Raw genomic sequence first — 26,448 nt, 5'->3', positions numbered from 1 at the left:
ATTTATCGCCCCTATATTTCTCAACATAACCATGCACTATATTATTTCTAGACACATTTTTAAATCAAAACATTACATTAAACCCTTATAGAACGAAAATTTACAGTAGACACAAACCCTTTAAGACTCAACCAAATTTTGCGACTCAAGACACATGATCTAGTATGAAAAATACAGACTCGATAAACACCAGGACTCACCTAAGACCTTGTCAATGGGTTTCATCCTAGCTTTGGGGTATATCTGAGAGAAAAAATCTGCTAATTATCCATGTTTACAAACACATATAATTTGGGGAGGTTATAACACTCCCTAAGATGAAACCCTTTGAGAAGAATCATAGGCTTATCTAAGTGGTGTTACATAGCTTAATAGTCATACTAGAATCATTTACAATAGTTTTGCAAAATTTGGGATTCAGTGATGAAATTGAAGTTGAATGATGACAACGATCTTGAAAAAAAATTGTCCACTGCTTTGTACTCTACTTCTTGGAAATGTTGACATGAATGTGGTCAACACACCCTTACATGCAATATCAATGATAACTTCTAATTTGTGGACCTGTGGTTGACGAAGATTATAACTACTAGATGAATAATGTTATATGATTTAATCTATGTTTTTATGTTTTTTTATCACTAATTCATCATTCTACATGCTTTTGTTGACATATATGCAATGTGCATCAAAATATATAAAAATATATATTATATAAAATTTGCTCCCAAAATCACTCCCAACCCAGGAGCTTTTGAAAATGTCGTTGCCCACTCCCGCTACTGCTCCAAAGCAATCATGATATGTCTCTTAAATATTAAAGGAGTGCATCAAATTCAGCGCGAACAATTTATTGTGGTCTAATGTGAAGAAATTTCAAATTCCACTCCGGTTATCACTTTTCCTTATCACTCCACGCATTTAGTTTTAAATGCAATCCTGATAAAAATAATAAAATCTGGAAATGACAATATTTTTCTGAAAACACAAATTTAGAAATTTCACAACTGTTGAAATTGAATAAATAAAACACAGCAAAATTATGAGAGCCACACAGAAAATAACACAGTGATTTTTGGTTAATGTGACCCTGGAAAAACCCCCTACAACTCTTGGGGAAAACCAGTTTGAGAGCTCTTTGTTATTTCTGGAAATGCTTTTACAGAGAAACTGAAATAAACAGTAAAAATTCCAGCAACCATAAATTACAACTTATCTCGATTTTCGTGTTTGAACTCCGCCTCGGAAATCATGCCAATCAGCGAACATCCAGAACAGAAAATTTTCCAACATTAAATGTTGTATAGCCTGCCTCAAAAATGTGCCCATAACTTCTTGTACGAATTATACGGACTGTACGGATTTTAGTAGTACAGCTACCACGAAATTTGTGCCCAAGTCTGCCTCGAAATTCATGCCCTTGTTGCTATCCTTCTTCCTCGATATTTGTGCCTCTCCACTACCGTACGATTTTGCCTTGGAATGCATGCCAATAAATGTTGTTGCCCAAATTTGCTAAAATGTCTTCTTACTGCTCTCTTTCACTTCCTCACTGCTCAGAAATTTTTTCTTGCTCTCTCTTCTCTTTTTCTCAAATGCTCATGAAAGAATGAATCGATCGTTTCCTCTTCTCTTCTCCTTTTATTCTCTAAATGACCTTTTGGATTACCCTAAGATCTAATGGTTGAGATTCATTTAGATCTAGGGATGAGAATAAATGTACATTTAATTCTCACTCTCTATTTTTTAACTCACCCACTTAAATAAAGACCCACTTAGCCTTTTATTTCCATAGTCACTTCTTCACTTTAGAATGTAACTTTACCACTTATAAAGTCACTTTTAAATTAGAATGGAACTTTACCACTTATAAAGTCACTTTTAAATTAAATTGCCTTTACCGCTTATAAAGTCACTTTAGGAGAAAAGTACATATAAATTTGGACACTTTTCCCTAGGCCAAAGATCAAAGCCTTTGGGAACCACTTGTCCTTTGGTACCTAGATTTTAACACTCCCTCTTACCGAGGAAAGTGTTCCTCATCACTCCCATCTTGTCTCTGATGTAGACATGCTTGCCTCGCAATAAGGCATTGGTGAAAATGTCCGCTACCTGCTAATTTGTGGAAATGTACTCAAGCTTGGCAGCTCCCTTTTGGACATAGTCTCTAATGAAGTGATACTTGATCACAATATGCTTTGACCTGTCATGAAAAATTGGATTCTCCGTTAGTATGCAACTCTGATTATCATAGTAAATTACCGAAGCTCTCAATGCCTAACCAAATAGACCAAACAACATCTTGTGAAGCCATATGGCCTCACAACTAGCCAAACTACCAACCATATACTCTGCCTCAGCTGAGCTCAATGCAACTCATTGTAGTTTCCGGCGGATCCACGACACAACTGTCGAACCTAACCCAAAACAGCACCCGGAAGTACTCTTCCTATCTGAAGCACAACCAGCACAATCTGAAACCGTGTACCCTGCTAGTCTCACTTCATCACCCTGTCTATTATCCAGACCAAAATCCACAGTCCCCTGCAAGTAACGAAGAATGTGTTTTGCAACCACCCAGTGCACTCTCCTGGGCTCACACATGAACTGACTCATAGTGTTAACTGCAAAACATATATCTGGTCGAGTGTTGACCAAATACATCAAACAACCAATCAGATGTCTGTATAGAGTAGGATCCACCAACTCGGAATCAGAAGCGTGAAGCTTCTTCAGGATAGTGATCATAGGTGTAGACATGGGTTTGTAGTCCTCCATGTGAAATTTGCTAGGAATATCCACAATGTATTTCCCTTGTCCCAAGAAGAAATGCCCCTCCTCCTGCCACGCCTCCAATCCCAGAAAATAATGCATCAAGACGATATCCTTCATCTCAAACTCTGAAGCAAGATCTCTCTTGCAGCCCTCAATGAGTCTCTCTGCACCAGTGATGATCAAGTCATCAACATACAATACCAGAATGAGAGGCTCCTCACCCACCACAATGAATTATAGGTTTGGATCAGCCTCACTCTTTGTGAAACCCAACTGCTGCAAGTATGTATCAATCCTCGAGTACCAAGCTCTAGGAGCTTGCTTCAAGCCATAGAGTGCCTTTTTCAATCTGCATACATGGGACTCCTTCCCATGCACCTCAAACCCCTGCGGCTGCTCAATATAAACCTCCTCCTGAATGAAGCCATTGAAAAATGCGGTCTTCACATCCATCTGGTGGATCTTCCAACCCATCTCTGCTGCAATCAATATAATGGAGTGAATAGATGTATACCGAGCTATGGGAGCGAGGGTCTCCTCATAGTCAACTCCCTCTACCTGTGAGAACCCTCTCGCCACAAATTGAGCCTTGAACTTCTCGATGTTGCCATTTGTAGCATGCTTTATCTTGTAGAGCCATCTGGAAGTAACAACTGATTCACCTTTAGGCCTCAGCACTACCTCCCAAACATCGTTCTTCATAATAGAAGAATACTCCTCCATCATGGCCTCTCGCTAGACCTATTGGTTGGCTGCCTCATCATAACTAGAAGGCTCAGAGTCAACAATGCTTGTTACCAATGCCATGTAACTACAGAACCACTCAGGTAGTTTACTCTCTCTAACTTGTCTCTTTGGCCCAGCCACTGATGTGGCCTCGCGCAAGGTATCTTGAAGCCACTTGGGTTCCTTTTCCCTGAGCATACTTCTCCCATTGGAGTGAAAGAATCCTCATCATCATCAGAAGCATGAACTCCTGAAGGCCTGCCAACTGACCTCATGGCTGAATCTATGCCTGTAGATGTTGAAGTACCGTGCGAGTTGTCCATTAGTGGACTACCCTATGAACTACTCTGCGGACTGCCCTACATGCTGCCCGAAGAACAACCCACCTAACTCTGAGAGCCACTGCTCATTGATGGACCTAACACTGTAATCGATGTACCTCCTGATCCCTGTCCCTGTGATTGACTCAGCTGCTCTTGAGAGTCTGGTGACTCTGGATACTCTAACTCCCGTGACCTCCTGAAAGTTCTCTCCTCCTCGAACTTCACATCCCACCTGACAACCACTTTCCTCTGCGCAAGAATATAAATCCAATAAGTTTTTGAGGTCTCGCTATAACCCACAAAGATGCCCTTATCTGCAATGGGCTCTAGCTTGGTCATGTTCTCCTTGGGGACATAGAAATATGTAAGGCACGCAAAGATACGAAAATGCCCAACATCAGGCTTCTTCCCAAAAAAAGCCTCCTCCAGAGTCACATTCCCCAAGGCACAATGTGGACTCCTGTTTTGCAAGTTCACAACAGTGTTGCAAACCTCTTCACACAAAAATAAAGGTAACCCCTAATCATGAAGCATGGCTTTGGCAGCCCCTGCAATGGATCTATTCTTCCTCTCTACAACCCCATTCTGTTGGGGGTAGTAAGGAACTGTGAACTCCCTCCTAATGCCTGCCTCTGCACAAAAATCAACAAACTCACCAAGGGTATACTCCCATCCATTGTCCAACCTGAGGACCTTGATCTTCCTACATGTTTGAGTCTCCACAAGGGTTTTGAACTCTTGAAACCGCTTGAAGACCTCACTCTTGGTCTTCAAGAAATAAATATGGGTCTTCCTGGAGTGGTCATCAACGAATAAAACATAGTACGCATAGCCACTCAAGGATACATGAGACATCCGACCACTCACATCGGTATGAATCAAGTCAAGAATCCCGGTCGCTCTGTTGTCACTGCTGGGAAAAGGGGATTTGGCAAACTTCCCCATAACACATCCTCTACATACATCAAGGTGATCAGAACTAAAATTTGGCACACCAGTGGTAATCTCCCGCAATGTACTCGAGGCCCCATGATACATGTGCCCCATCCTGCGGTGCCAAATCTCACACAACTCTGAACCGCTAGATCTGTTGTCGATCCTATCTCAGGTGCTGCTACTCAATGCCATCAGAGGCTGGAATGAGAACTTGTACACCTTGGCATGGCGCAAACCAATCTCTCTAGCTAAAGAAGCTGGAGTTCCCCTAGGATATATAAGCACATGCCCTCTCCTAAACAACACATCATACCCTATGTGCTCAAGTGCTGAGACGAATATTAGGTTCTTCTTCATTCCAAGCACATATAGAACATCTGACACTTTCAAGGGAGGTTTGGGTCCCCTATCAAATGTCAATGTCCCCACATCCATTGCTCTAACAATGATGTCATCACCAAGTACTACCTCCATATCAGTATCACCCTCTGAATGCTCTGAGAAGTTCTCTCTGACTCATGTCATTTGGCGGGAAGCGCCACTGTCAACATACCAAATGCTAGAAGATGCTCTTCTGGTAGCGGGGTATGCACACTCCCTCTGAAGCTATATGGCAGGTGATCTTGCACTAGTGACCTCACAAGCTACGAACCCAAACTCCCAATCAAAGGTCTTTGAGAAGCTCTCTATCTCTGCAAAAGCTGCCATGGTTTTATCTTTCCCTTTCTTGTTCTTCTTCTCGGGACACACAACAGCATAGTGTCCCAAGTTTTGAAAATTCCAACATCTGAATTTGGAATAGTCCTCCTTGTTCTGCAGTTTAACTTTACCTTTTCATTTGCCTCCACTATTGGAAGCTTGTTTCTTTGCTCTGCCCTTCTACCTCTTGCTAACAATGCCACATTGTCATCCTCCTCTACCTGTTTGGTCGCCCCAAGATGGTTCTTTCTGATCTCATTTTGAATGCAATGATCCCACAACCTCTCCCAATTGGGAAGGTTTTCCCGTGCAACAATGCCATCCACAAAATCCCTCCCAATTGGGAAGACCATTCAAAGCAATCCCTCACTAACTCACTAGGTGCAAGGATCTCACCTACTGCTGCCAACTCATCTCTCACTGAAGTGATCTTTGTGAGGTATGTTGTAACACTGTCAGTCTTAGCCATTTTAATGGCCTTCAGTTTCTCCCTTAGGACCATTTTTCTGTTTTGATTTAAGCTTTGGTAAACACTGGTCAAGGTTGTCCACATCTCATGTGCATAAGTCTTTTCTCTCACATGAGGAATGACATGGTCTTTGATTCCTTCCAAAATCAATATTTTTGCCTTAGCAATCTTTTTGTTAAACTTTGTCAACTGTACAGAGTCAGTAGGTACTACTACTGGGTTTTGTGTGGTATTTACCATAATGCCCCAGACTTCCTCTTCCTCAAAGATGCTCTGGATTCTCTCCTTCCATACACTATAATTATTCTGCCCATCCAACTTGTCTTCAACTCTCAAACCCAAAGACATGTTTCACTGTCCTACCAAACTAAATTTTCAAATTTGTGGTAAAGGCTTTTGTTTTCTGTGTAAAAAACAGCGCGCTGTAATTTTCACTTTGTTGTCCCAAACTGCACTTTTCAGCTAACCAAGCTCTGATACCATGAAAAAATTTCAACCCCCACTCTAGTTATCAGTCTTCCTTATCATTCCATACATTTAGTTTTAAATCCAATCCCGATAAAAATTCTAAAATCTGGAAATGACTATTTTTCTGAAAACACAAATATAGAGATTTCACAACTATTGAAATTGCAGAAATAAAACACAGTGAAATTATGACAGCCACACACAGAAAATAACACGGTGATTTTTTGTCAATGTGACCTTGGAAAAACCCCTTACACCTCTTGGGGAAAACCAGTTTGAGAGCTCTTCTTTATTTTTGAAAATGCTTTTATAGAGAAACTGAAATACACAATAAAAATTCCAGCAACCACAAATTACAACTTATCTCAATTTTCGTGCTTGAACTCTGCCTCGAAAATCATGCCTATCAGCAAGCAACCAAAAAAGAAATTTTTCCATTAATAAAGTAGCATTAAATGTTGTACGACCTGCGTCGAAAAATGTGCCCAAAACTTGTTGTACGAACCATACGGATTTCAACAATACGGCTGCCTCAAAATTCATGCCCTTGCTTTTGTCTCTCTTCCTTGATTTCTGTGTTGTCCCGCTTTCTCGATATCTGTGTTTTCTCCTACTATACGATTTTGCTTTGGGATGCATGCCAATGCCCAGATTTGTTGAAATGTCTTCTTGCTGCTCTCCTTTCTTTCCTCACTGCTCATAAATTTTCTCCTTGCTCTCTTTTCTCTTTCTCTCAAATGCTCATGAAAGAATGAATTGATCTTTTTCTTTTCTCTTCTCCTTTTATTCTCTAAATGACCTTTTGGGTTACCCTAAGATCTAATGGTTGAAATTCATTTAGATCTAGAGATGAGAATAAATGTGCATTTATTTCTCTCCCGGATGCGGGTGCTTAAAAGGCATGGCAGCTCACAGGTGGTGTGTCACATGGGCATGTGTCAGCCCTTGCGTGCCACGCAGTACCCTACAGAATGTTTCAAATGGGCGCATGCAGGAACTTCAATGCGGGTATTATTACTGGTCTTGTCCTCCTTAATTGGCCTCCTGGTAACCTGTGCAATGGCGCTTCATATTCCGGGAGCCTCTGTTGCATTTACACATTCATTTGAAGTTGTTGGGCACTCCACTACAACGCTGGAGCACTCCTCGGTGATGTGGGGGATTGCACAGGGACATTCTTGCTCTGTGCCCAACTCAGGTATTGTCCCAAGCTTGAGAGTGGTTTACAAGCATTGTAAGCCAAATTCTGCGGCCCCCGTCTTGGTTAATTTCTCCTCTCCGGGTTTCTGCAAGCTGGTTCATCCTCTGAATTTAGCAATGATGAGAGAGCGTCTCAGAATGAGCAGTCGACGAGGAGGCTCTCGCGGTCGGGCTACCGCTCAGAGGACTGGCCCCATTTCTCCTTCTTCCTCCATCGAAGTTACATCTGAGCAGCATCGCCTCCATGGCATAACAGCGGGACGTGGCAGAGGGCCTGGGAGCGGAAGCATAACAGAATGTGGACATGAAGCGCACCCCACAGTCAGGTATCGGATACCCTACACACTCGCCAACTCCACTTTCATTGTATCTGTTACTGTCGAGCACTGTGATAATCTCAGAGGTCAGGCGGAAGTAAATCAGGAAAACCCACCACCAGCTCAAGGGACAATGCCCACAATTGATCTGCAACGCCCTGCTATGGAAAGTTCCACCCCGGCTACTCAAGCAGGCCTTGCGGGTCCAAGCGAGCCTGCTCAGGGGGTCCCTACTTGCTCGATGGTCCCTCTCTCTGACTCGGATGACTCCCGGCAATTTGGGTGCAGGGTGGAGGAAGAGCCCTACACCACGGACGATGATTAATCCAATCAACCAGTTCGCTCTCGGCAGCCTGGAAGTGGGAGCATTACTCTGTCTTCGAATCTTGTTTTCTGTATGTGTTTGGCTTTAGTCTGGATTTTAAAATCTATGTGTCGGCAATATGGATCCATATGTCTGTTAGTCCATGTTTAAGTAGTGTTCAGTGTCGATATGTTCGTTTGTCTCAGCATGTCCATGTTCAGCATCCAATTTTTGAATATGTTCAACTTTGGGTATGTATAAATTTGGGCAAACTGTCAATCTCTCGGCAGGATTTACAGGGCCATGGCCTTGTTGTAACACTGATGTAACTTTTTGACTTTTTGTACCATAATAGAAATAGCCTGATTCAGAACAAGGAAAGAACAAAAAAAAAAAAATGTGAATTTATTTCTCACTTTCTATTTTTTAACTCACCCACCTAAACAAAGACCCACTTAGCCTTTTATTTCCATAGTCACTTTTTTACTTTCTAATCATTCATTGACTTTAATAAAGTCACCTTTAAATTAAAATGTAAATTTACCACTTATAAAATCACTTTTAAATTAAATTGACTTTACCACTTATAAAGTCACTTTAAGAAAAAAGTGCATATAAATTTGGACACTTTTCCCTAGGCCAAATATCAAAGCCTTAAGGAACCACTTGTCCTCTGGTACCCAAATTTTAACATAATGCTTGCTATGCATATCCTATGAATATTTTTCCACATGGCCAAAAACCCTGATCCTTGGATCTCAAAACCATAAACAATATGCATCTCACTATTCTATCAACAACATATAATTTGAAATATTCTTTCTAATATTACAAGGGACATAAACTATTTCTCAGTCATCAATTAAATGTGGATTTCATACAAAAAAAATTGTGAATATTAGCCAGATAACTAAGTACTATGAAATAGTCGCAAGACTATTCTACCCTTTCAAGCTGAAATGTCATCTAGAAAACCTTCTAAAACAGGTTATAAAACATCACCTTACTTTTCCTAAAGTTGCCTTCTAGACTCCTATGGTGGGAAAGCTGAATCAGGGAGTCTAATTGTCTGTAGAACCATCTTGAGTAGCAAAATTTAGAAAAATAAGCGATGTCAATCCCAAAGAAGATGTTTGAAAATCTAAATCAATGGAGGAAGTTTTCATCAAGCATGCAAGTCGTTTCCCTGCTTCAACTCATCTACAACTCTTAACGGATATCATTTTCAATTGCTATCCACAACTGTTAAGGATATCATTATATCTCATGGAAAAAATACTGTAGTTATTTCACCTCAATGAATCTGTCTTTGCATTTTTCATCAAGCTTGCGAGCTGTTTTCCCGCTATTCTGCCTCAACTCATCTACAACTCTAATGGGTATCATCTTCAATTGCTATCCACAATTGTTAAGGATATCATTATAACTCATGGAGAAAATACTGTAGTTATTTCACTCAATGAATATGTCTCTGCATAAAGGACTACAAGATAGACCCTTCTAATTTACATCTCAATGCGACAAGCTAAGAAAAACTATTTGCATGCTCTCCTCTGCATTAGTTTTTCTTCTACCATTTTCGACTGTTTCAAGGTAAAGGAAGATTTGAAAATGCATTTAAAGCCTACATCAAGGAAGCACTGAGCTTGGTCCATATTCAATTCTGATGCATATAGGCCTAGTTTTTGTAGGTACCTATGTGTTTCTCTAAAATAACACATTTTATGTCAGGATGGAGTTCTTGTCCCAAAGAAGCCATTGCTTTGTTCGATTAAATTCTCAAGAAATGATAAAAGGATGGAAGATAGTGCAGCCCATCCACACAAACAGACTGAGCCAACAAATACACAAACAATAGAATTCCTCGCTCCAAAATTGCAAAGAACAGCTTCATAGTAGCAGCTAATTTAATTTTTTAGTTCTCATTTTTGCCAACATTAGCTCTCACATAAAATAAGTGTGTCCTCGAAAAATCTGCCGTTATCTTTCTGCAATGACCACTGTCAGCAAAAAGCAAGTCTCAAACATCCCATTTGACAATCTTGAAAAACACAAAAATCTTCATGATTTTTATTGACAACTTTTCCTTACAGAAAGCAAAGCAACACAGAGATATTCAGAATCGTGCTGGCAACATCTTACTTATTTCATACCTTGGAAAGTATATCCCGATCACGCAGATTAGATGCAGACAATGATAACTGGATCCAATACCAAACGGGAAACCAGTTAGCAACATGTATAGCTTGCCCTCGTTATTCACAATCTAAAAAGAAAAATATATTGCAAGAATCAACTAGAAGAATCAACATGTTCCATATCTGAGTTGTAACCATAAAGAATAATAAAACCTTTGGTTCACTTAAATAAATAGAAAGCCCAATCAGAAAACCAAGCCCTTATTGCTGGATATGGGACCATTAGTGAACAAAACAATAGAAACTAAGGAATCTTTCAAAAAGGCCAGCCAAATATTATCATTGAAGATGTGCATCCACATTATAGTTTAAGACACTTACAATCAAGGCAAGGCCTTGAGTTGCTGAAGACTTAACTGATTTCTAACTTGTGCTCACTCAGATAGAAATAATGTTAAATTGACCATTTTATCTTTCAGTGAACAGGGATGGATATTACTTTGCTTCAATATTGCCTATGACTGTCAGCAAAATGTTGCTACAAGGATTAGCAATGTCCTGCTCTATTCTTTATAAGAGTTATCCCTCCATAGGCAAGGCCTTATAGGTGGTCAAGCTAAATGGCTTGACATATGTCACATTAAATTCTCACCTTTTCTTTGGCAGTGTTCTCTAACACAGAAAAGTACCATTTAGTTCCAAAAGCCACCAGTGCAAGATTATTTTTAATCTTAAGAAGTGAGGGAACACTTTCCAAACAAATCAATTTGAGAGGCATAGAAGATATACAACTTATCAATATTCCATAGTTCTTCCTCTCCAATTTCTCAACCAAAAACAAAACAATGACATTGTCCATTGACAGGCTCCAAAGAATTTCAAAATTATTAATTATAAGCCAGGTACAAGCTCAGGGTCAGCAATGACTCCATTGCTACTTGACTCTTAATCTCAGTAAAGTGAGCGTAGATCCAGAGACACATTTTGGCACTTGTTTACATACTCTCCTTTAAAATGTTTGTCTTGGTCTTTTGGCATTGAACATGTCAACGTAGGGATGCTCTAAGCTGTTAGCCCCAATTTGTCCTTTAAAATATGCATAGTATCTTTTGCCTATTAGCATTGTAATTAAAGCACGTGTAGTTAAAAAGTTACAATGTGTGTTTATAAGTTGTTTCATACACTGTCTAAAGAGTCATGAAAGAGGCCATGATTAGAAGGTCCTGATTAAACGGACAGAATAAGTTGGATTGAGGTAGTTATCTCCAATATCCGTTTATGCATATGGCCGTTTTGGGTATAATGAGTGTACAGTGGAAACATCATTGATACAGTTGGACTCAGTGCCTCCATTCTGTTAATCACCATATACATATATATGACTCAATGTTGCCAAATCAAGGAGCAAAGCTGGAAGTAGGAGCACTCTTTCCTAACAATTATCACAAACGGAGCATTTCAAAAGCATCCTATTACCCCTCATGTAGTATGATCATTTTGTCCTAGGTTGAAGACCTTGCCGAAGTGGGATACTAGTGGAGTATGATGGCTTTTGAACCATGTTTTTGCTACTTGTGCCATTGATTATTATTAGATTGCTATATTCATTTCACGTCAGAATACTACAGGTTGATGTGCTGAAATTCTTGGTTTTATGAGTATATTGCTGGTCCATGCTCTCCTAGACACTTCCCTTGTGGTAGTTTATCTGTTGATCACTATTTCAGTGTTGAGGTGTCCTGTTGACGTGTCCTATTGAGGGTTATCTGCTTGCACATTCATTCATCTCTAGTCACTGCCCCTTGTAGTGCTGTACTCTAGAGATGGCATTGGTTGTTTATTGAAATAACGCCTTGGTTAGCTGACGATGATTACCTTTATTGATGGCTTCTCTTAATTATGAATCATGATCATTTTAATGGAGCACTCCCCTTTGTACACATATTTCTTGGTGTGTTAGCCTTCAAACTACTATATTGGCGACACATTTTGCTTGGATTGAGGAGAACCTTAGTAGATGGGGATATTCGTACCAACACTACCTGAACCAGACTGGTCATCGAGAACCAGTTGACCCCAAAACCAGGAACCAGACCAAATCCAGGAGAACCAAAAAAAAGACAACAGTACACCAAAAATACATAAATATAAAAAATTTGAAACACACACACACACATATATATATTCTTCTGCATCCATACTATTATACACAAATATGCAAAGTTTCCCATATACATAACCAGGGTGCATATAACCAAAATAGCAGAAAGTACAATCCATCTCTAAAGCAAAAGTACATCAACAAAGAGGCTCTAGATGGCCTCTAGAGTCCAATAAAAATCATGCTACAACAAATACCTGCAAATCATCAATATCACCCTCTAAGCATTAAAATAAGATGGAAAGGGCTAAATATCAAATTGAGATTTTGTTTTAGTGATTTGTACATTTTTACTAGGGTAATGCCAGAGGAGTTAAACAATCAATGCCACCAGCATCGATAAACAATCAATGCCACCAGCATCGAGGTACATAGAAGCTTGGTGCTCTTTATTAAATGGTAGTTCCATACCCTCATACATCACATAATCCAACGGAAGCGTTGTAATCCCCCCAATCCTGAAAACTATTAGGTCTATTGGATTTTGAGCAAGATCTAAAATTCTACTTTCTCCACATGAAATTCAATGAGGTTGGAACTTCCAGGGTTGCAGGGTAGCGCCCCCCCCCCCCGGAACCCGCTCCCAATTCACACTCCGCTCGGGAGCTACTTGAGAGCTAGTCGGAAGCACGCTCCCTTTAAAAAAAACGCTCCCTAGTTTTTAGGGAGCGATTAGGGGAGCTCCCTGGTTTTTAGGGAGCGATTAGGGGAGCTCCCTAGTCCTTTTTGCAAAAAAAAAAATGCAGTAACATTCCAAACGCAATTTTTTTCAAAGAAATAAATAATTTTTGAGTGGGGCAGCCTAATGATCAAGCTTATGGCCCTAGTATTGATATGTGATTCATGGTAATGTTAAATTCTTAAAGCAAAAGTGACATTCTCCTTAATCTTCATTTTCATTCTTTTACTTAAATTTTTAACATTAACATGAAATGACTCAAGATGTTTGAGAGTGGTTCCGACCTCATTGGATTTCATATGGAGAAAGTAGAATTTTAGATCTCATTCAAAATCCTACAAACTTATCAGTTTTTCAGGATTTCAGGATTAGGGGATTGCAATGTTTCCATTGAAATTTGTCATGTATCAAGGTATGGAACTCATATTTAATCAAGAGCATCAATCCCTCTATGTACCTTGATGTTAGTGACATTGGTTGTCGAACTCCTCTATCATGACCCTACTAAAAATGTACCCATCACTCAAACAAAATCTTGACTTGACAAGTTATGTTTTTTCTATCTTATGTTAATGCTTAGAGAGTGATATTAATGACAAAGATCCCTATACAGATCCAAAGGTAATGAGAAAGATACCTCTGGATATTAATGCTTAGAGGGTGATATTAATGACAAAGATCCTGATTTTCCAACAAGACTAAAAAATTAGACATTTTTCATGGCAACAAGAGGCCCAAGCATAAACAATAGATAATAGATTTACTTGTCTTTTCTAGTTTCTAGTAGTTTTTATAATTGTTGACTCTTTCATATTTATTATGATATTTTTTATAAACAATACATGACAATTTAAGTTTGAAGTTTTAAGTTGGCAATTATAACTCATTGGTAATGAATTATGAATATGATGCTTCGTGCAAGTTGAAAGTTGTTTCATTTCATTTCATTTTATAACATGCCATTTCATGTTAGATATTACTTGTTGTAATGGTTACACTTAGCTTACAAGTACAACTTTGGTGATCAATGATGATAAATGTTATATATTGAATTTTGAAAGCTTGAAATTTTAAGATTGATGAATCATGAGATTCAATATGTTGTATGTTACTATGTTACTAACTTGTGGACGTGGTTGATGAAGATTATAACTTCTAGATGATTGTTGTTATATGGTTCAATCTATGTTTTTTTATGCTTTTTATATTTAATTCATCATTCTACATGCTTTGGTTGACATATATGCATCAATATATATATATATATATAAATCGCTCCCAAACCAAGAGCTTCTGAAAATGTCGCTCCTGCTCCTGCTACCTATTTTCGCTCCTGCTCCCAAGTAACCTTGGTTGGAACCACTCTCAAACATCCTAAAACAATTAATGGAAATGTTAAAGAATTAAGTGACAATCTCTTTTATCTTTCATCTTCATCCTTTTACTTTAAGAATTTAACATTACCATTAATTACATAGCATTAGTAGGGCCCCAAGGTTGAATATGAGGTTGCCCCACTTATAAATTATTTTTTAATTGTGTTTTGAGGGTCCTTAATCGCATTGTACATAATCGGTCGATTATGTACATAACTAACTACTTTAGTGAAAAAAATTCAATTTAGTACCTAACCAACTGATTTCATATAGAAATCAGCTAATTTCATATCAAACCGACCTTTATTGGTTCTGTGCCACAAGTTGGACCAATTAGGACCTGAAAACATACAAATCGACTTGTTAAACCAGTTCCGATCTGGTTTTGATAACATTAATTCATACCATGGTCTTGACTTACTGAGGGGCTTAACTCCTTGGATTATGATACACCTATAGAGGAACCTCAACTACCTTGCATGCTTTTCTAGAGCACCCTTGTTACTTTTTCCATGGATTCAAGAATGAATTTATGGTTTTGGCACATGGTAGCACATGCTTTTTCATTTTAAAACGCTTATTTTGGGAGGACATACTAGCATGCATGCACATTACACTAGGTCACACCACCTTGTGAGCACTTGATTTGAGGCTTGGCGTTCTCTGCACATTCTTCTAACACACCACCTTATTTGATGGTGCTAGATATTGATTTTGGGTAGCATGCACATGGATCTATACCGTAGCACATGGTTTGAGGCCCTCTTAATGCACTAAGATTGCTATAATAGCAATTTACACATATTCATGTGAGATCATTGGGTTTTCGCAGAGGAAACCTTGGGCATTTTGATTATTATGAGGCATACAGTTGTCTTTGATGGTGGTTTACCTATTGGAGAACTCCCTTGTTTTAACATTTAGCACTTGTTGAGGAACATTCGAAGGTCATTCCTTGAGAGGAGGCCACACTTGCCACTTGGAATGTCATGTCCCTTTATTTTTTCCTCTATAGTACAACCATGGTGGATTTCCAGAACACAGGATGGTCAGGTCATGAGAGCAACTGTATGTTATCAAAAAGTTCGTCATTTCTGGAGCAAAGATTTTTGGCCAAAATATTAAATACTTTGTTGGCCGTGAAAATCATTCCAAACGCCAAGTTTATTGTTGGGCGAATATATTGTTTGGCCAAATTATTCAAAGTTGAATGTATAAAGTCAATTGTTTTAAAAGGGGCCAACTTTAATATTTTGGAAGATCACATTTCTCTGCAATCAAAAAACTAAAATTCGTTTTAGGTAGGCTGTAAATTGTTTCCAAGTCAAGGACGAATGCAAGATAAAGAGATCGAAGAGAGAAATTAATATATGAAGGATGATAGAGTAACCATTGCAGATAATTGTTTCAGCTTAGGGCCACATTTTCCTTCTCAGGTGATCTGAGGGTTATTTTCCACAAGTTTCCTAAAGGTAGAGTTATTTATGCTTCAGCAGCCGTCATGGAGATTCTTTGTCCGAACTTGAGGACGTAATTTTCCCTTAGACAAAATGTGGGTTTTAGTGCCATTCGTCCATTAGTTTCTCACATTTCCATCCACAAGAAGTCGAATTATTCGGTGTATCAACGATGGGTTCAAGGGTTCGAATTGTGGTTTTACCTTGGAGGGTCAATTGCTTGTAATCTGTTAAAGAATTAAAGACTTAATTGGGTCAAAATATTGTGCTTATCAAATTTGACACTTCACCTTATTCCTCTTTGTTTATAAGAGATCAAACCCATTGGAGTGCACAGTATTTTTCTTGAAGGAGGTTGTATAATACTACTTGAGAATATTTGTGTCAAAGAGAACGAGCTCAAACTGTGGAATCATTGATTATTCCAAGCTCGAAGTTTCCCTTAGAAGACACATCATTTGTACCTGTAGCATCCTATCTAAGGAGGTTGAATTCGTATTAGGCTTGTAGAAGCTCATCTAAAGGGACCGAGCTAGTTTTCAGGGTGTATCCTAAGTGTTCAAGCTTGTTCCAGGTGTACTCTTTACAATTGCTCATTAGGCCAAATTGTTTTGTGCTGGAGCAGACTCAACTTAATTATCTCAGACTAAATTCATAGCAATTGTTGGATGGTTTCGTGGCATCTCAGCATTTCCTTAAAATAATTTGAGCCCTGGAGCAGACTTCTTTTGAGCAATGTGCACACAAAGAATAGAGTTTCACTGCTAAAAGGGAATTATTTCTTGTTATAGTAAAACTCTACACATCTAGTCGACATCTGGGCAAATTTACTTCTAGTTGTCCAACTCTATATATGTGTGTGTCAAGTTTATTCTTTGTTGTTATTTTCAGTGTGCTCAGCGTATCTCTTGTGGCAGATTGGGTGCAATGATCACGATTTATTGGCTAAGCATTTCTTGGGCAGATCATGGATTGCTGAAGGGTTGTAATTGAGTTGAAGGGACTAAAATCTATAGTAGTTTGAAGGCTGATATTTTCGTTATAAACGCTGATATTTTCGTTATACAAGGGTTGCGAGTTATCTCAAGGGTAATGGGGTTGCATATATCAGTGTGGGGACATGCTACCTTCATTGGAAGTTGATTTCAGGCTTAGAGTAAGTGTGGGTATCATTTGTTGGATATTTTTTGAATTTACACTTGTTGGAGTACCAAGGCAAAATGAACAAGGGATAATGGAGTGTATATTGAAGAATGAAGAAACTAACTCAACAATAGAACATAAATCAAAATAAGAAGAACCTCATATCCCAATATTGAGTTGATCAGTTTGAGAAAGAAGGCAACCAAAAAGGTATTATTCACCTGATTTTCATTCTAGTTTTCATTTATTCATTTGTGATGATGATCCCAAACCTTTTAAAAAGTAGTGTTCAAAGGACGGTAAACTCTAGAAGAAAGCCATGGTTGGAGGAATCGCTACCTTGGATAAAAATGAGGAGTGGAATCTAGTTGTGTCGTCAACTGGAAGATACTCCATTGGTAGAAAATGGGAGTTCAAGAAGCTGACTGCAAAAAAAAAAAAGTGGAGAACTATAAAGCGCATTTGGTAGCAAAAGGTTACTCTAATTTGAATTTATGAAGGGAACGAAATGATATACAAATTTATGACCAACTATGACCATTTTCGTCTTCCCATTACCATTCTTTGTTTGTGGCTTAAATGGTTGTTTTGGGGTGGTCCACCCTGGCTCTATTCTTTGTTTTGCAATTTATAGATGCCCTTGCCCTACTTCTGCTATGAAGGATTCGCAAATCCAAAGTCTCGCTTCTTTTGCTTAAATTTTTGCTCGATTTTTACAGCATATCAATATGTTGTGCCAAGTGAGAAGATGTCCAAAAACTCCATTTATATCTGGATGTATATGTGCAAACAGTCACAGTACTTGAGCACCAAAGGTTGCTCAAAATCTTTGATACCCAACTTGGTGTGCAAGGTATGAAAGATATTTGTGAACTCTGGCACTACCTGATCCCTTTCTTGCCGCAGTGTGGTCCATTTCATGTATCAGTTTTCATAGCTTCCAACATAGTAATAATGTTCCTTAACAGCATCCCTAAAAGAGTCCCAAGTAGTTAGGACTGAAAATATTGTGGATTCCCTTATGGCTGTTTGCTCACGGTAAGTTTCCCACCAATCCTTGACATGGGGAGCGGCCTTAAGGAGTGCAAAGTAATCTTTTCTCTATCGAAAATGTGGACCGAAAAATACCCTTCTAGCAGATTTCACCATTTGTCTAGAACATTTGCATCTAACTGGCCTTAAAAAATAGGAATACCAAAATTAACATGTACCTTAAAGGGGGTGGTGCTTCCAAAGTGGACACTGGACGAATCGCCAATTGGCATTCGTCAAAGGATCTGGGAAAAATTATCCATCATCTCGTTTCTTTGCCACTCAAATGCCTCTTTAAGCAACAATTTAATAGGATCTTCTACTCTCTCCTTTTTTCTTCCACCATGGGAATTAGTCGAGGTCAGCAGGGACACTCTTGCAAGGGCTCAAGCAATTCAAGTCCCAACTCCTTATAACTTGACATCATTGGGGACATGCACAGAAAAACAGATAAAGCGCAGACCACTCTGATACCACTAATCTGAATTTATGAAGGGAACAAAATTAAATACAGATTTATAACCAAAACACAAAGATATAATGAAACTTGACTTGTATTAATAAATGGAAAATGCTAAAACTATATACATGCAAAATGAAAACAAACTAGTTGGAACGGTGGTCACTTATCCCTAAGAAGAGATGTAATGGCTACATGCCTTATAATGAGGCTCAGAGGCCTTTTTAGCATAAAGAAGCAATGAGAAACCCTAAACATCCAAAAACCTAACCCTGGAGATGAATTACCAAAGGCTTGTGAGCCTGATGGGGTAAGTAGGAACGTCAACTTCCTGAGGTCATAACTTTGGCATACAATCTCCATTTGGCACGCACAATAGCCCATTGGAAAGGTTTATTCGAGAAGTACATTTTCCAAATGCCAACTATAGTCTACAATTTCCATTGGTTTGTTTCCCCAAAAAGTTGTCGTTTCGGGCCTCAAAACAACTCTAAAAGTTCAAGACCTAAAAACTATAAAAAAACTGTTAAAATTGAAAATTGTGCTAGGAGCAAGTGGATTAGGTGGATGGCCACCAATATCCACCTAGATCAAACTCCCAAGAAAAGGGAATTGATTTGGTGAAATTTTTCTTCTATTGCTAAATTAACTTCTATTATTTTTATCTTGTTTATTGTTTTTCCTTTTGTTCTTCTAGTAGAGCAAATGGATGTGAAGACAATATTTCTACATAGGGCAGATGGATGTGAAGAAGACATTACTACATGGAGATCCTGAAGAAGAAATCTAAATAAAACAGCGAATGGTTTGTAGTAAAGGGAAAGAAAGAGTTGGTTTACAAGTTGAAAAAGGTCTCTTTATGGGTTAAAACACTCTCCAAGGATGTGGTATCAAAAGTTTGATGCTTATGTATTGGGACTTGGTTTCTCAAAAAGCAAAGTTGATCATTGTGTATTGCAAGCTACAAGTTGACCATTTTATTTATGTGGTCTTGTATGTTATCAAGGACATCAATACTCTGATGTCATACAAAGATCTTAGTGTTGCAAACTTTATTTTAGGGATGGAAATTAAAAGAGATTGGGTAAACACAAGAAACTATGGTTGAATCAAAGGAAATATGTTAGAGACAAAGTTGCAAAGGTTTAATACGCAGGAATGTAAATCGATCAAGGTCCCTATTCGTGTAGGTACAAAGTTATCTGCAAATTAGTGTCCTGAGGCATAAGAAGAGGAAGAGGACAAGTTTTATGTTCCCTATACTAGTGCTATTGGTAGTTTGATGTATGCAATCCTCTATTAGACCAGAAATTGCCCATGCAATGGGAAACTTGAGCAAGTATATGTTAAAACCTAAGTTGCACTGAAACAAATACAGAAACGGGGTTTGAAACAGAAACAACGAATTTTCAAAAAATATGGATATGATACAACAAGGAAACGACATATATATATATATATATATATATATATATATATGAAAAAATTTGCCTTACCATTCATCTTTTAGAATCTAGATTCTATATTTAAAAATACATAATCATCATCATGAATTCAACATAAACAAATCAGCATAAAGTTTAAACATTGTCATCATCATTAATGATTATTATAACATTCAACATATCATCAAGTTTATGTTTCCAATTTCAATCATCAACATCGTCAACAAAATTAATAATGCTAAATGCACACTACATAGTACAAATTACAAAATGAATTATGACTCGCTGTTGTCAGTCTACTATCATATGACATTATGGTATTCAATGTTCATTGTTCAAAAGTTCAAAACATCATCATAAATTACATTTACATATCATCAAATATGTTTTCATCCATGTAATTAAGATCCACATCAACATTTGGATCCTCTCCATGAATGGGAGCATTGTTGCCATGTCCACTTGAAGATGCAATTATTGGTGCCTCCTCATCAAACAAAGTCATATGAGACATGGCATTCAATGTCATATCCAAGTTGGGCAACTCTAAAAACAGATCCAAAACCCTTAAAAATGCCTGAAGCATTTCAGAAATAGGATCCTACGTTTCCAAAAATACTGAAACGTTCCAAAAATAAGATCCTACGTTTCCAAAAAAACTAAAACATTTCAAAAATAGGATCTTGCATTTCCAAAAAAAATGAAATGTTTCAGTGTCATTTATGTGTAGTGTCGTACCTATTTTCCTTTCTGAAACGTTGAATGGGTTTGGGGGGACGTCTCCAATAACTTAGGATAAAACAAAGGAAGTAACAGTGGATCACTATAAAGAGGGTATCAAATATCTGTGTGGCATTATAGATTATGCAATCTATTACCAAATAAGGCCTAGAGCAAATAGAGTGTTAGATGTACATGTCTTTGTTGACATAGACTAGGCAAAAGATATGGTTCATAGAAAATCTACAAGTGTTTATTGGGCAAAATAGGTTTTTGTCAAAGTAGGCCCTCCATGACTTTATTTTTCAGTAACTCCAACACACAACCAAATTCTATCCATGGCTCCAACTGTTCACGTAGACAAATGTGACTTCAATTTTGCATGCAGACATACTTTCCCAAACAGCATTGTGGCTTATGGTTTGTGGCCTCTCACACTCCCCCAACCTTGCTTTGATACCACTTGTTGGTATATGTGATCGCACATAAAATATATGTGAAAGCACAACTTATATGCAGAGAAATAATGAAAGAAGATTTCAAACAAGACAAAAATTTACACGGTAAATTCCTGACAGTGCATCAAGGAAACATCCATGGGGCATGGTATCTGTAATCTTATCGTTCAATTATAAAGATTACAATCTTCTCATGTCAAGCTTCCAAAAAACACTCTTAACAACAAACTACCAAATGCTTACATAAACCTCCAGTATTACACAAACTACCAAATATCTACTTTAAGTAAAATTGTTTATTATAATAAAATTTTCTTTTAATTGTTGTTACAATTCCAACATGTGTAAGTGAGTGATTTTTAAAATATTAAAAATGTTGAGAAAAAAACATAGACATAAAGATGTAAATTTTTTAAACATTTAGATAATAGAAATGGATCAGTCACACATCATGACACATTTACTGACATATCAAAATACATGTACACACCTTTTTGAATTTTTGTGGACAATTTAGAATTCTTTTGGTATCCTACATGCCCAACACAATGTGACCTGGGATAGTAAAGTATAAAACATGCATGGGATGTATCCTAGCATACAACATGTGTCCCATGTGTAGATGTATCCTAGCATACAACATGTGTCCCATGTGCGTCCAACATTCATGCATCAGATGTCATGTTTCCTAACAACCCAACATTGCATAACACATTACATAACACTAATAAGCTAAAATAAAATAAAAGTTAAATCCATCATATAAAAGTGAAGAAACAAGAAAAAAGCCAACCATCATAATAAGTTAAACCAACACAGATCCATCTTAACCCTATCTTTTAAGCACCAAGAAATTTATGCCTTTTCGTATCCCTCTCTATGCTTAATAATCCAAGGTTAAAATGGATTTATGCTGGTATATAATGAATTATTGCTATTATAATCCACACATACAAAACATTCAAGTTAAACAATATACAGCTTGCGATTTATCATGGTATTGCCATAAGTTCAAAAATATTGTCATCAATATCACTCCTCTCGACGTTGAATAGTGCAAGGTTGAAATGGATCTATGCAGATATATAAAGCATTATTGCTATTATCATCTATAAAATAAGTCACATGACACAAGGACACGAGACACAAAGGACACGTAAATACGAGTATTCAATACGAAACGCAGCAACCTGGAAACAGGACACGGGGGACACGTTTTATATATATATATATATATATATATATATATATATATATATACTGAAATATAGTTTTTTATCCATATTAAATTGCAGGTTGCAGCTTATCTAATCAAATTAAAATATAATTACTTCTCAAAGTTCATAGTTCACTTTAAAAAAATAAATAGAATCAGAATTTACTATTTAGAAATTAGAATGTGATATGCTTGGTCTTGATTCTTGATTTCCTTTGCCCCTCTTGCGAGAAAATGCCACAACTTTCCCTTTCCCTCTAGATGTAGATGCTGGTGCTGGTGGAGTTGGCAGTGGAGTTTGCTATGCTCTAGAAGCTGAAGAACTAGAAGTAGGAGCTATAGAAGGTAGACCACGTCCTCCACTGGTGGCAGGGGTAGCCTGGGCAGGTGGTGTCACCTGGAAACATTACAATCTCCCAATCCTGAAATCCTGAAAAACTAATAAGTCTGTTGCATTTTGAATGAAATCTAAAATTCTACTTTCTCCATATGAAATCCAATGAGGCCGAAACCACTCTCAAACATCCTGAGTCATTTCATGGTAATGTTAAAAATTTAAGTAAAAGGATGAAAATGAAGATTAAGGAGAATGTCACTTTTACTTTAAGAATTTAACATTACCATGAATAGCATATCAATACTAGGGCCTAGACTTGATCATTAAGTTGCCCCACTCAAAAATTATTTGTTTCTTTCAAAAAAAAATTGCAGCTTATGCAGGCAACGTTTTCTATCAACGGAATACGCGTTTTCCAGATGCAGGACACGACGAAAACCAGCGAATACGTTTTACGTCTTACAGGACACGATGAAAAACATTTTCGACACGTTTTAGGGCCGTTTTCGATCCGACACGTAAAATATGAGACACAAGACCTTGGAGGACGTGTCCTGTGACTTAGTCTATAAACATAAAATATTCAAGACAAACAAAATATTACTTGCAAATTATCATAATATTGCAAAAAATTTGAACAATATTAGTAATGACTTTTTAACCCTCTCAATATTTAAGAATCCTACATTAAAATAAATATATGCTAATATATAAAGCATTGTTACTATTATCATCAACAAATAAAACTATCATTATCACAGTGAATTCAAATTTATAACCATAAGTTCCAAAAAAATATATTCAAATGTATCACTCCATTTTTTTTAAATCCTTGCTGCAAGCCAAAAACCCATTAGAAAAGGTGAAGAGCCCATGTTATTTCTCATTTTATATTTTTCTAATGCACATCTATTTTTTCCCATCTTTCCTATATCTCGAGTTTATGACCAGGCTAGATTATTTTGTCAATATCGATATTTGCAACACCCATATAAAGTAAGTAATCTCAGTTCCCATATGAAGCTGAAAAAAAACGGCTAAGCCATTCCTCCTAATTTTGGTTTATTTTCTCTCATCTGTGTCCGGCTGTCTCTAAATCGTCATGACTACCATATGAGAGAACGGAAATTTGACCAAGCTTACTAGGCATACTCTGTTTTGGTGGAAATTTCATAATTAAAGACATGCCATTATAGGCAAATCCCCAATCGCTGGTGGATGCAAAGAGCTAAAAAAGTTCATTAATTCCTCCAAAGATGGCTATATTAATTCCATGCACAAGCTGACTGTAAAATTGGGCACATTTGAGAATGATAATGGACTGGACCTCTAAAACTGTGCCTCTGGCTATCCCATCCCTGCTTTTTCTTTGAAGTTCTGTTTCCGAGCATTGTTTTTTAAACATCTAGATCAGTGATTTTAGTGTAAAGCGATTCCGCTGTCACACTAAACTAAAATGTCGTGCGTACCCCTATTTTGGACCTCTCGCACTACTATTGAAATTCCAGTTGTCCGCTGGTTTCATCTATATATTCGCTTAATATGTTTAAAGATCCGCCTGGATATTCAAAAAAAGCAACCGCTGGCTGAACCTGGACAAAAAGACTACGCGCAAGATGAATCGAACCCCAAAGCTAGCATGCCACAGTAGCCAGTAAATTATCGGAGGGATTTCTGGGAAGAAAAAGAAAAAAATAAGCAGAAAGATGATATTTTCGGATTTGGTTACCTCCATTAGATATGAAAGGCCCTCAACTCCGCGGGACTTCAAGAAATTTTGAACTGCACTGTAAGCCTCATTGGCGCCCACCGTGTATTTGTCCGCATTGACGCTACCCACCGCCTGCTGCGCGCCGGCGATGTCTGAGAAACAACACCCCATCGTTTCGCTGGAATCTTCGAGCAAGACGAATGAAATAAACTGGTTATGTAGATCTGAGACGGGCACCCATGGGCCATACTAAATATTGCCGTTTCAATCGGGGGCTCGTTGTGATGACGTGGAATCTGTTTCCGTGGCTTCCAGGCTGTTGGTCATCGAATGTGCTCCTGCCACGAGGGACATCACCTTTAGTTTGGTCCATCCGGCAGGCTGTCATACGCCGGACAGAGTGCTCCCCCACTACCCATGCAAAGGGTGCCGGGACTCTCTGCGCCACTGTCGCTTATTGTGTTGTGACATTTAACCGCGGTGTTAAGTTAACCTTGACTTGACCTTTAATTTTTCACGCGTTTCCGTGATTCGGAGGACTTTATTCAGGCGGTTTGGGTGGTGGGCCCTTCTTTAAACTCTTGTGGTGGTTACTCCGCGGTTTCGGAGCCATGTCTTTGTGGGCCCCCTCCTCATACGATGGGACTTGGTTGCACATACTCTTACTTTACGGGAAATTTAAATTCATCTCCCCTGTGGCTCTCGTTCGAAATATTATCACTCATGTGAAGTAATTATGGGTTAGGCGAGGGGTTAAACTTCAGGAGTTTTTAAATTAATTGGATTTTATTTTTATTTTTGGTGGGTTGGATCGTATAAGGATTCAAATTCTAAAATAGTGAGATAACTTTTATATTTAAATTATATGGTTGAATAGGAATGATAAAGTTGTTAGGTTTTATTATTTATGTGGATTAATTAGGTCTAATGGTTAAACTTTAAGAATTTTTAAATTAATTTTATTTGAATAGATTTTTTTGGGTTATATTAGGATTCAAATTGTAAATTAGTTAGATAATTTTTAAATTTAAATTATATGGTGTAATAGGAATGATAAAGTTGATAGCTTCTATAACCCATGTGAATTAATTATGTGTTAGGTAAAGGGTTAAATTTTAAGAATTTTTAAATTAATTTTATTTAAATATGACTTTTTGGGTTGTATAAAGATTCCAATTGTAAAATATTTAGATAATTTTTAAATTTAAATTGCCAATTTATTGTATTCTAGGTGGTTGGGAGGGTTTAATGGGAAGCTCTTTGTCGAGGTTCAAGTCTTATTGTGACATGATGTTCTATTAAGAGCCTTTCTATTGATTATCTTGACTATGATTCTCCATTAGGAGCCTTTCTATTATAGGTCTACATACCAAATTATACACCCTACATGCATACCTGGATGTCCTCGAGTCCATCCCGTCACTCTATGCCCAACTAGAGATGTGCACCAGCGATGACATGTAGCATGCCATGAAGATAAATACTCATCCCATTAATATTGACAGCAATGAAGTGGCTTCGACAACAAAATCTTTATCTTGGCATGGCAATGTACTACTAGGTATTATATATTCGTGTAGAGCCATTTGATCCTACACACAAAAAATTGAGCCTGCAAGCACACTTCAATGACATCATGCCCATCACAGTTCTTTCTGCAGAGTGGAAGATGTGCACCAAAAATGACATGTATTGTTCCAATAACATAAATAGTCACCCCATACTTAGTGACAAATCAAAGTGCAATCTACCACTCAATCTTAATATCATCACTAAAATGCACTACTATATGTACTATATCCTTGTGTAGATCCATCTTAACATTAAATCTGTCAAGCATTGAGAGGGATCAAATCCCTCAAGAAGCAATCCTTTTTAAGGGTGCAAAAAATTAAGGA

At 37.7% G+C, this 26,448-nt stretch overlaps 1 protein-coding gene across 4 annotated transcripts in view; it reads right to left on the bottom strand.

Annotated features, from left to right (window-relative positions):
• Nucleotides 1-26,448, bottom strand: part of LOC149203627 (protein BONZAI 1-like) — a 197,253-nt gene that overhangs the window by 99,245 nt on the left and 71,560 nt on the right. For 3 of the 4 annotated variants that reach the window (XM_089403511.1, XM_089403509.1, XM_089403510.1), the window contains exon 2: nt 10,371-10,418. In XM_089403511.1, coding sequence (XP_089259637.1) covers nt 10,371-10,418 — 48 coding nt within the window. Of the gene's footprint in view, nt 1-10,370; nt 10,419-24,568; nt 24,939-26,448 lie in introns of those variants that run through there. The other variant, XM_089403512.1, reaches the window with a different exon arrangement.

Source organism: Pinus tabuliformis, chromosome 2_1, assembly GCF_031772625.1.
Source record: "Pinus tabuliformis cultivar Carrire ecotype Pingquan chromosome 2_1, CPIR1, whole genome shotgun sequence".
NCBI classification, from domain to species: Eukaryota; Viridiplantae; Streptophyta; class Pinopsida; order Pinales; family Pinaceae; genus Pinus; species Pinus tabuliformis.
This window is presented reverse-complemented; position numbering and strand designations above follow the sequence as displayed.